The sequence below is a fragment of the Antrostomus carolinensis genome, unplaced genomic scaffold, assembly GCF_000700745.2.
Source record: "Antrostomus carolinensis isolate BGI_N321 unplaced genomic scaffold, ASM70074v2 scaffold13902, whole genome shotgun sequence".
NCBI lineage: Eukaryota > Metazoa > Chordata > Aves > Caprimulgiformes > Caprimulgidae > Antrostomus > Antrostomus carolinensis.
Window position 1 is genome coordinate 2,174 of NW_010300285.1, and position 11,902 is coordinate 14,075.

The following is an 11,902-nucleotide window of genomic DNA, read 5'->3' on the forward strand; positions in this document are numbered from 1 at the left end:
GCCACATATAAGAGAAAAAAGCATCCATGCCACATTAAATCACTCAGAAAATCTCTTTCCTTTCCCAGAAACATATTTTTCCGTTTTGGGAAAAGCTTGTTCTGTCAAATGAGGCTTTTAACATGGTCAGAAAATCACTACATGTTTGAACTAAGTATGGTTTGAACTTCCAATAGGTCTCTTCATTCACCAAAATATTCCACTCTTTTTCATCAGCTTATGGTTCTGTCTGGTCATCAGAGCCAAAGAGATGCCAGACATCTGCACTGCCATGAACAGTCAACATCTAGAGAAACACTTTGCAGTTTCTATGTTAAATAAAAGCAGAAAAAAGGAAGATCAATTTGCCACTGCAGCTAGTTGACTGTGAAGGAGCAGCTGCAAACTGCTGAGTCTCATCAGGTTGCAATCCTGACTAACATTGGGCAGATCCCCCCTGCTGCGAGAATAAATACCCTGCCTTTGTCAGGGCTCCCATGTAAGAAACAATGGGTTATTTCAGTGAAGCACAGGAACGTAAATGTTAAATCGAATCATTTCTCCAAATGAATAGAAGTAGCACCCAGAACGTAAACATTTTAATTTTGTAAGGGAAGGTCTGCCTGTTGGTTGGTTAATTTTCTATGTATTTTTTCATTTAGTTTGAGAAGCTGCTCAGTAACATTGCCATCATTACGTTGCAGTAACATTTTCAGCTCTGCAAATACGTATGCTTCCTGTCTTTCCAAGCGAGGCAGTGGCCAGGTCCAGGGAGTATTGGAAAAAATAAAATCTGCCTTAATACCACTCAGGAGAGGTCAGAACCTTATGCTGTATAACTGCCAAACTGTGTGATCACATTAGTTATGGGTAGAGGAAATGGAAAATACTTTGCAACTGGAACTGACACCAGGAAACATCTTTTTAAAATGTTTTTTAATACATTGGGATAATTACCCCGAGAAATAAATCTGTGTCTCTTTACAGATGATGAAAGTGGCTTTAAGTATTTTAACAATCTGCGTACAAGCGAAACTGGAAGAATAGGCATTTATCCCCTTACTGCTTCCTTGTTTGCTGTACAAATAAGGGATGTCAGTATGCAGTTGAGCAATGTATGTTTTAAAGCAAGCATACAGCAAACTACAGTGTGATGCCCAGCCATCTTCCATTTTCATATGGTTAAAACTATTGTTGATCAACACATGATTAAAATAATCTCTTGGCTTTCAGTTGTGCTGTGTGTCTGGTCAGATCCTGCTGTCACTCCTGTAGGGTGTCCCTTTGCCTGTAGAGGAATGGCAGCAAAGCCAGGGGGGTTCAGCTCATTGCTTCCCTTGTACCCATAAAGTCCTCAGAGATCCTTCACCAGTGGTAGATTAGGACTGTGTAACTCTCTGCGAACACTAAACATGAAAAACAGCCTGGCAAAGAGAAGGCTCTGGTGACATCTTATTGCAGCCATTCAGTACTTGAAGGGGGCCTATAAGAAAGATGAGGACAAATTTTTTAGCGGGGCCTGTAGTGATAGGACAAGGGGTCATGGTTTTAAACTAAAAGACTAGATATAAGAAAGAATTTTTTTACAATGAGGGTGGAACAGGTTGCCCAGAGAGGTGGTAGAAGCCCCATCCCTGGAAACATTCAGATTGGACGGGGCTCTGAGCAACCTGATCTAGTTGAAGATGTCCCTGCTTACTCCAGGGGGGTTGGACTAGATGACTTTTGAAGGTCCCTTCCAACCCAAACCATTCCGTGATTCTATGAAAACGGTTTTTTACAGAATTTGCTAGTTCTTCACTGAGGCTGCTATGCTGCACACCCTATGGTGTGCTGTGCACCCTTTTTTAACAGCCATGATGCACTTCTGCACTGGAGGTACATCTCTTGAGTTTCTGCATAGCAGATGTCATCTCCTGTCAGTTACACTGGAGTACATCTCATCAGCTACAAAATGAGTGATGAAGGATGCATTTGTGGTGAAGGCACGGAAGTCTGGTGGTTGGGGTTGGATTCCTGGTGGTCCCATAGGCTTTCCTTTCTGTCAGGATCACTGAATTGCCCCAGTTGCTGGTGGGTGCTGAAATGGGGAGAATGACAGCTGCCAGCAGAGTGAGCCACTAACAGTGGAGGTGTGAAGCTGAGTGTGATGGTTCTGGTTTTGTGGCCCACATTCACCAGGACACGTTGTGACTGGGTGGGCAGAAATTTCCTACTGACTGGGTGAAGCCAAAGATGAGGGAAAGCCAGAGCATTTATTGCAACTCTAAAACACACTTACCTTCCATCTTCCATGCACCACCCACTGTGTCAGTCTGCGCGCCTGAACCAAAGTGGCTGCATGAGCCAGCTCAGATCCATCCATTATTTTTGATTGTCCAACTCCACAGGTCACTGATTTCTATTCCCCTGTGACCAGAAACTGAGGGCTTCTCAGCCAGCTCAGCAATGGGCAGTGGTTTTCCATGCCCTCCATCTTGTAGCTTGGAACAAGCAGTCTTCTCCAAGCTCCCTCCCAGCTGTCAGAGAACCTTTCACTATAGCCTTTATAGGAACCTGCTCTCAGTTTCTGGTGGCCCTGACAGAGCACCCCCATCACAGAAAAATTGATTTAAGCCTTTAGCCTCACTTGTGATATTGCATAATTCTATGGTTTTCTGTCTTTGGGCAGAAACAATCTTAAAATTCAAGTGACTTCATTCACTTGAGGTGAGGTGTTCCAAAATTAGCAGAATTTATTAGAGATTGCTGTGCAGAAGTAAGAAAATGCCTCTCTGAAGTGATTTGGACCAAAGTGGCTCAGCAGTGGAAAAGACCAAAGCCATCTGACCATGCTGTGTATCAGACTGTGCAAGTGTGAACAATCTTTGAAGTCATCCATTGGGATTTTTTCTTGCCTAAATGTCGTAGGTCAACTTAACTTCTGCTATTTTGTTTACATATCCTATTTTAGTCCCCTTTGCAGGGTAGGAAGAAGTATGTAGCTGAGCTGGCTGAACCAGCATTTAAATCACGTGTGTGTAACACTGTATGCCATGTGCCATTTATTTCTTGAAGCCCAACATTGGACGATTAGGAATTCCCCATGGGCCTTCTGGAGAGAAGGTGGCCGTGGTGACTGTGGACGACTGTGACACAGCAGTGGCTGTGCGCTTTGGGAGCCTCATTGGAAACTACACCTGCGCTGCCCAGGGGACTCAGACCGGCTCAAAGAAGTAAGGATTCTCTGTATTTGTGTTTTCCATTCATTCTCTTCTTCCAGGGCAGAGCCAACACTATATGATTAACCACTAAGCAAATTAAGTTGGAAAAACGGGTGTGATTTAACAAGAAAAAGTAACAAGGTTTAGTTTGGTAGTTGGAATTTGTTGGAGTCTACTGCAAGTGTCAGTACACTGGGTGGAATGCACAGATAGATATTTGTGTAGATACAGACATGTGCCCAAACGACTTGTAAAATGCAAAAAAAAAAAAGACCTGGAGATCAGTGTAGATAGACCCCAAAAAGCATCTACTCAGTATGAAAATGTAGAGAGAAGGGCAAATAAAATGTTAGACTTTATGGCTGAAGAGCTTATTACTTCCATCATTTAAGTTAAAAGTCCTATCTTAAAAGGAGATAGAAATAAAGCAGATACAGAAAAGGCCATTGAAAATCAATAGGTATGAAAATTTTCTGTGAGGAAAGACCAAAAAGTTTAGTACTTTCGAGTTTAAAGAGGAGATGGACAGCAGGCAATGTAGCAGGGTTATCAAGTAATGAGTGATAGCAGAAAGACCATTGAGATACACATGCTGCTCTAAAATCCCAAGAAAAGGTGGCACCATAAAAATTAAGACTAATTCAAACTGACCAGATGATATATTTTTCAGACAGTGTGGAGTCATTCAGTGGAACCTGCATCCACTAAACGTTATTAAGACTAAATCTTCGGAGGGTTTAAAAAGGGTTGGCACTGTATAATAATTGAGTCATTATATTATAACCTACAGCATCTCAACCCTTGGGCTGAGGAGCTCAAGCCAGCCCCTGGGTGACTGGAGTCAGAAAGAAATACGGCTGCACAGTTTTCCATAATTTAAATTTTCTTCTTCATATTGGCCACTGTTAGGGACATGTCATTGGATTCTGTACATGTATGACAGGTCCTCAGTTAAAAGTTACGGTGTTTCTGGAAGGTCCTTTGATTACCAGCTCTGGAAGTGCTGATGTAGCAGAAGGAAGTGCATGGCAACATGGGTAAACTAAACAGCTCAAATATGCTTATAAGTAAGATAAAGAACAAAACAAAACAAACTATATGCAAGACATTATGAGCATTTCTTTGTTTCTTCAGATCTTTAGACCTAACTGGCCCTCTCCTCCTTGGTGGTGTCCCAAACTTGCCTGAAGATTTCCCGGTGCACAACAGACAGTTTATCGGGTGCATGAGGAACCTCTCTATCGACAGCAAGCCGATCGACATGGCTAGTTTCATCGCCAATAATGGCACTCTGCCAGGTATGAGCATCTGACACCTCAAAAGTCAGCACAAGAAAGCTCTCTACTGTAGCTATGTGCGTAACAGGACTTAGGATGTTGAAGGGGACAGCACTGGGAGGAACCCCAGGAAGGGGCAGGCAACAGAAGGGTCTGAAACAGCCCCTGTCCCCCTGTTAGCACCTCTGAGTGCAAAGCATTTGCCCCAAGCCATCTGGCAGAGGCTCAGGGTGCTGCTGGGCTTTGCACTGCCACCACGTCACCCACACAGTTGCATCCAGACCTTATTTGTTTGAGCAAGGTGCAGTCTGTGCCTGTGCCAGGGACACACACAATAGCCCGTGGCACAGCACACACTTATAGGATTATGCAGCACTCAGGAAAGGGCTGGGCTTGCTTAGACCTTCTGCATTGCTCCGAGTTTAACCTAAGAATTTACTCCTAAATGAACTTTTCCTCTTTTTTTTTTTTTTTAACTACCTTTTAAGTGTCACTTTGCCCTGAAAACCGGTGGGACTAGTTCATGAAAAAGACAACATTTTTAATGACTTTTTCATAAATTATGTTTGTTCTGTAAATCAAATTCTGCAGTCCTCTAAATCTGAAACCTGCTTCGTGAAGCAGGCTGTTGGAGGTTCTGGTTTGGTTTCCAGTCCTTGGATCCCTGATCAGGATTAATTCTGATGTGCAAAATGTTCTCATCATTGTAAAACTGGCTGTTACACACAAGAATGGCATGTCCCTTCCTTACATGCTGCTGAAGGTCTGTGTAAGGGCTGAATTGCAGTTCTTAGGTATGTTGCGTTGATCATGGATCAAGAAGGGAGTCATAACATACGCGTTGAATTGCTGTTTTGTCTTGGAGACCTTTTTTAACAGTTATGTCTCTAATATTAGTTAAACACAAGTTTTTATCTTATAGAAATATACATTAGGAGGCCATGAAGTGTTTTCTTTAGGATAGATTTTTTTTTCCTCATTTGGAAACGTGTTTCCATATAGCTTAAAACAATGCTATATAGTAGTGTTATTCCACTGTGTAACACTGCACATTGGCTTTCCCTGGTTAGTGTTTCGGTGAGATTACAGTAAATTGTCAACAGTGGTGCTGAGTCACAGCACCAGTCACTCTGCCCATCTCCAGCAGTGGGTGCCAAGGGAAGAGCATAAAGCAGGACAAGCATACAGTGATATTTTCCCAAAATTTTCTCTTAGTCCCCAGAGATTTACAGCTCAGTGATTGTATTTGACCTTTGATACATTTGTCTTTATGAATTTGACACTTGCTCAGCTCACATAAACTTTTGCCATCTACATTTTGCTTCACTGACTTCAAGGATATTTAAAAAAAACCCCAAACCTATCATGATCATGTCTTCTTTTTACATAAGAACTGAGATACAATAATTCAGAGCCTTTTTCTTGTTAAAACCATGCAAAGTAACTGTTTTCCTGAATTTCAGGCTGTGCAGCACAGAGGAACTATTGCGAAACCAACTGGTGCCAGAACGGGGGCACGTGTGTCAACAAGTGGAACACCTACATCTGCGAGTGCCCGGTACGCTACGGAGGGAAAAACTGTGAGCAAGGTAGGCTGCAAAGACCTCTTCATGTGCAGTCATGTGTGCATGTTTCGTTAACATCTCATGGCATGTATGTCAAATTGTGATGCTCAACAGAAGATTGCATTATCTATTTGAAGTAATTCTAGGGATCACCTGTACAGTAAATATGATAGCTGACTTACTGTCATGAATAACAGCAGCTTTCATTGATTTATTTATATAGCAAAGTTGTTCCACAGAACTTGGCAGTATTTAGTAATCTGTTTATAGTAAAAATGCCTGATCCTAAGCCCCTTTAAATCAGTGGAAAGAATCCCGCTGACTTTATTGGGCTTTGACTCAAACGGGGGATGAATGTGCAGTTTTAATCACCACTTTCTTGGCAAGAAGGCACTCTCTGCTGAGTACGAGCGCTTTCAGTTTTATTGGGTTTTTCTTTGATTGAACACAATGTGTAAAACCTCATTAATAAAGGATGAGGAAGGAGCAGCAGGTGTGTTTTATAGAGTGTGAAGAACTTGCAGTTAGTTTATTCCCAAGGAAGCAAGGAGTCATCTATGTGAGGGGTCCCCTGGGGTCAGTGCAGCAGTGGGCTGCCCTCTATAAGGTGGTACCTCCATGTCTAGTCGAGGGTCACTCATTTGGAGTCTTCCTGGAGGCTTCCAGGAAGGAAAACCTACTTAAACTAGACATGGCTTTCCTAGAAACAGAAGGCCAAATTCTGACCTCTGATGCAGATGTGGTAGGTTTTCATTTCAGTTACCCACCCCGTGACACCTTGCCCAGAATAGTTTGCTCTGTGATCAAGGATTTTGATCTTTTGATGTATCTGCTCCAAACCAGGCATTCTTGATTACTCTCAGCATGGCACAGACCCTGGAATAGCAGGTCTCCAAGCTGAGGTGCACACACCAAAGTGATCTGCAAACCACTTTAGCACAGTTTGCCTCAGCCTGGGCCAGATCTAGGTGGTGGCAACTACTCTCCCCTTGCCTGAGAAGCAGCAGCTTAGGAGGAGGGGACACACAGTTAAGTTTCTGTCTTGCAAATAAGGGTTTGCCAGGGTGAGGGACAGGGGAAAGGAATGATGGAGGCCTCTTTCTATGTTCTTCCTCAGACAGAGCCCAGAGCTGCTATTACTGCCCTTAGTGAGGTACCTGCTTTCTATAGCAGTTCCTCGAGTATTTTGAGCTCCCCAGGTTTGTATAAAGATCTAATTCTTCCATGTGTCTCATGTCAAGTATCTTTGTCAGTGAAGCTCTTGTGTTTTCTTCATGATAGGCTGGTCTCCGTGGTACAAACCCACGCTGATGTCTCCCAAGACAGTGCCAGGGCCCAGCTCTGCAAGCCAAGAAAGAAATGGATTTTTCTGAAACGTGACCAAAGATTTCAGGAGCCTGAAGTTAAAGTCAGGAGCGATCACTGATATACAATACTCCTGGCTTTCAAGTTGCTCATTTGAGTGCTCAGATATGATCCTAACAGCATTAGCTATTATGAGGCAGCCATTTTTTTTAAAAAGTCTTAGCTAGCATATTTGCATTCCTGTGTAGGAGTGATTGGCTGAGGCATTTCTTCAATCCCTTTGGCAGTGCTGGATCTACTTCAGGCTCACAGAGTACAAAGGCTTTGGCCAGTTAAAAATCCATCTTTTTTGATTGCCCACTCTTCAGAAGCTCTGGGATCTGGTCTGCACTAGTGAGGATGGGGTGTTTTAACTTTATCACCCTCCTAGGACCTGCTAACTCACCTTCTGGCAGCTCCTATCTCCCTCTGCTGATATATAGATTGGAGATTAAATTAGAGAAAAATGAGGTTCACCTTTGTTATAGTTTAATTGTTTAAAAAATGGAGGTATTGCAAAGCTGTAAAGATCTAGCAGCTGTGCCCGACTTGCTCTGGGATGGCTAATGTCATTACACTAGCCTTGGGCTGAACACCACAGGTTTGTACCAAAACATGAGCTGTCACCTGTCCTACACCCAAACTGCAGGTGACACCCTGATGTTGGCAGTGTGTTTCCCCAGGCCCTCACATCTTTCTGATGGCCTTTTAAATGCAGGAGTGTCTTAAAAGTGTGTCTAGGTACAAAGTGACAAACCTTGAGAAAACAATTAGTTTACATCACTGTCAGACAGGGAGGTGCTGTGCTTGGGAGCACGAGTGTGCACCTGTGTGGTGGCAGGGGGTAGTTAGGTCCCATCTGGGTACATTGGATGTGGCCACCAGCCCCTCCATGGAGAACCCTGGTCCCAGGCACGGGAATGGCAGGTGGGAGGAGGGAGGTCAGAGGGGGCTGACGGATGGGGACTTCTGTTTTACTAGCAGGGAAAGGTGCACCCTGGCCCCAGGGAAGGGATGGGAGTTGGGAGGAGGTGTGGGAAGGGAATGGTATTTGCAAGCATGGAAAGTCACCACCAGTGAGAAAAGGAAGAAGGTGGCTAATTGCCATGCCAGTCCAGTTCTCCCAGGAGCTGAGACAAAATGCTTGCACACAGCATTCCCAGCCTCCAGCAGGTGGGAAGCCGGCAAGGCCTCTCCAGAGGCAGGAGGACTTAACAATCTCAGCAACAATCTAGAAAACCACTAGCAAAGAAGTTGAGGTCATTGTGAAGGTCAGAGGAAGCAGAGGGCTGACTTTTGCACTTGTGGAGCAGAAGGAGGAAATTATCCTGCACTACACCGCTGTCCTGGTTGCTTTTACATTGATGTGGAGCAGTGCAGGCTGATGGATCATGCCCTGGCCCAGACAGCCAGAGCTTGAGCACTGGATTCAAGTTTTAAGCAAGCTGGGGATGTCTGTGTCTGGTGGCAGACCATTTTAAATTGCTGTCTGGATTTCAAGAGCAGGCTAAGCTTCAGTTGTTCCACCATATGCCCCCACTAGCATTCATGGGGGACTGAGCATGTCTGCAAAGGGGAGATCACAGCCTGGGACAGGAGGGAGAATGGTTACCCTTTGGGGCTGCCTGCACTGACCTTGGGGTGAGGTGGTTGGGTAACCACCACTTAGAGAAGGGCAAGTCAAGTTACACCTCTGGCTTGGCTGGTGATGATAAGTCCACTAGTCACTGACATCTTGTTTCCCGCAAATAGGGTGCTGAAGGGCTTATACTTTCCTCCAACCCTTTCCCTTTAGAGGGACCAGCGAGGCAGATATATCAGAATTTGAGGGCTGGTTTTTTTCCTCCAAAAAATGCAACTTCATGTCAACCTGATTCCATCTTTTGCTATGATGTCACCCTTCCACCATTCTCTCAGCACTTGCCATTTTATAGTGACACATACGCATTTGTATATACACAGTCTCTCTCTCCTACTGCAAGAAAATCCAGAAGAGTCAGCAGATATGGTGGTGTGGAGCAGGAGAAGGAAGCTGTTAAGCTCTGTCATCTCACTGACCATCCACATGGGCTCAGTGCGTGACAACATACAAGGCAGGGTGCCAATCTGTGGTGGTTGTGCCCAGTCTCATGAACTTCACCAGCGTGCCCATGAGTGAGGACATGCAGATCCCACTACAAGGTGCCATGCAAGGTGGAAGTGCTGTATGACATGCTACAAATAGCACAGAGTTCCCACAGCTTAATGTGTCCTTCTAATCAGTGGGATCAACTAACACATGATATCGTAGCTCCTGTTACCTGAGGTAGATTCATAGAATGGTTTGGGTTGGAAGGGACCTTAAAGATCATCTAGTTCCAACTTCCCTGCCATAAGCAGAGACACTTTCCACTAGACCAGGTTGCTCAAAGCCTCATCCAGCCTGGCCTTAAACCACTTCCAGGGGAAGAGTATTCATAACTTCTCTGAGCAACCTGTTCCAGTGTCTGACCACCCTCACAATGAAGAATTTCTTCCTAATACCTAATCTAAATCTACCCTCTTCCAGTTTATAGACATTAACTACTACTGCTACTTTAGTAGGTAACTACTTTAGAAGTCCAAAGGGTGGATGTTGCCCTGTTTTCCATCAGCAAAGTGCTTTCTATTGAAGGCTGACATTGGCGTCTCTCTGTAGGAGCTGTGTTCATGCAAGTTTAGAGAGGAGGGCAACTCTTCAGATGTCACCTCAAGATATTTAAGGCAGATGATCTAGGCAATTCCACACAAGCTTTTTCCCTGTGAAAAAAGGCTGTGTAGCTGAGACAGCTGAATAAACTGGCCCTGGAGTATTTATAATTAATTAATAGTTCCTGTTGCCTCCCAGCCTTTTCTTCTGTGTTTAATCTGTTAATTAGTAGCAGGTAATCAAGGATATGTTGAAAACATCTGCAGCAACTGTTGGCCTCATACTTCCTGCTCTGTCCACCCACTCATCAGCAGACCTGTATCAGTAAAGATCCTGAGCTAACCTTTCTAGGAACATCTCTTGGCTGTGTAATGCCACAGCAGTGTGGAGGTGCTGCCTTTGAGTGCAGGCACTGAGACAAGGTGCCTACTGCACAACAAGGGTAGGTTGTGAGTCAACAGTATTATCATCTGTTTCATAGTAACCCCCCAAGACTTGCGCTTACTCCAGAGTAGATTACAAATAGCTCAATGGAAAAGGAACTAGCTACCTTGCGCTATCACCACAATATAGCGTCATTTCTCCTCTTGTCTTTTGTCCTGAAGGATATAAACCGTTTCTCTCCTGTCTTTTGATTTCCAGCAATGCCTTCTCCTCAGCGTTTCAGTGGTGAAAGCATTATCATTTGGAGTGACCTTGACATTACCATCTCTGTGCCATGGTACATTGGGCTGATGTTCAGAACCCGAAAAGTCAATGGCATGTTAATGCAAGCCAATGCTGGGGCTGCATCCAAGATCAACATCCAGGTAAAAACGTGGCTGCCTTTGGTTAGAAAAGAATTAAGGACTTCTGCCCCATCAGCGGATATGGCTACATGAACTACATAGCTTCGTCCACTCAGCTAAGCACACACTGATAAACACAAATTATTTCTTCAGCCTTTTACAAAGATCAGAAGATAATTTTAAAATTCAGATTCTTTGGTTTAAGATAATTTTTTAAACAGAGGCAAAGTGTGCATTAACATAGGTGCAAAAATTGTGTCTTGATTGGTTTGGGATTTTTGTCGTCAATAAGGTAAGGTAGAGTCTGAATGTCCAAAGTTATACAAGGAGTTATTGCAGGTGTTCTCTTCTTTACTATTTGGGCTTATTTCCCTTTTGGATTGTCTTAGGAAACATTATTATCTTGCCCCCTGCCCCCTTCTGCATCAAATACAAATATGTAACAAAAAATATACTTTTTTTTTTTAAAGATACTGAACAACTATGTGCAGTTTGAAGTGTACAGTGGCCTGATCCAGGTTGCTAGTTTGAAGATGAGCCAGTCACGAGTCAGTGATGGGGAATGGCATCATTTATTAATAGAGCTGAAGAGTGCTAAAGATGGTAAAGACATCAAGTACCTCGCTGTCATGTCCTTGGACTATGGAATGTACCAGGTAAGGCAGCATCATAACTTTGCCACTAAACACTACAGAAATGTTTTTAGGAGAAGGTAGGATAAATGATTGTGGACAAATACTTGTGCTGTGAGCCATATTCTGCAGTGATATGTGCCTAATTAAGTTATATTAATTTATTAAACTTAATGATAAGGTATCTTGTGAATAAGTCTGTAAAAAGCCACATTTAGATGTCTTGCTCCTCACTACCTTGATATTTTTTCTGCAATCTACAGGCAGCTACTGCTTGACTCCATCACTACAGAAAGTAGGCTGTATGTATCACAGAGGATGATAGTGCTTCTTGTTGACTGTCCTTTTCCTCAACAGAGTACTGTGCAAATTGGAAATCAGCTACCTGGACTGAAAATGAAAAGCATCATTGTGGGAGGTGTCTCTGGAGACCAAATCTCTGTTCA

At 43.6% G+C, this 11,902-nt stretch overlaps 1 protein-coding gene across 1 annotated transcript in view; it reads left to right on the forward strand.

Moving 5' to 3' along the window:
* Window positions 1-2,416: 2,416 nt before the first annotated feature.
* CELSR1 (cadherin EGF LAG seven-pass G-type receptor 1) overlaps window positions 2,417-11,902 on the forward strand; it is a gene marked incomplete at its 5' end in the record, with an annotated part of 49,629 nt that continues 40,143 nt past the window's right edge. The window contains 7 exons of the mRNA XM_029083775.1: window positions 2,417-2,448; window positions 3,017-3,194; window positions 4,317-4,480; window positions 5,923-6,048; window positions 10,679-10,845; window positions 11,295-11,480; window positions 11,814-11,902. Coding sequence (XP_028939608.1) covers window positions 2,417-2,448; window positions 3,017-3,194; window positions 4,317-4,480; window positions 5,923-6,048; window positions 10,679-10,845; window positions 11,295-11,480; window positions 11,814-11,902 — 942 coding nt within the window. The remainder of the gene's footprint in view (window positions 2,449-3,016; window positions 3,195-4,316; window positions 4,481-5,922; window positions 6,049-10,678; window positions 10,846-11,294; window positions 11,481-11,813) is intronic.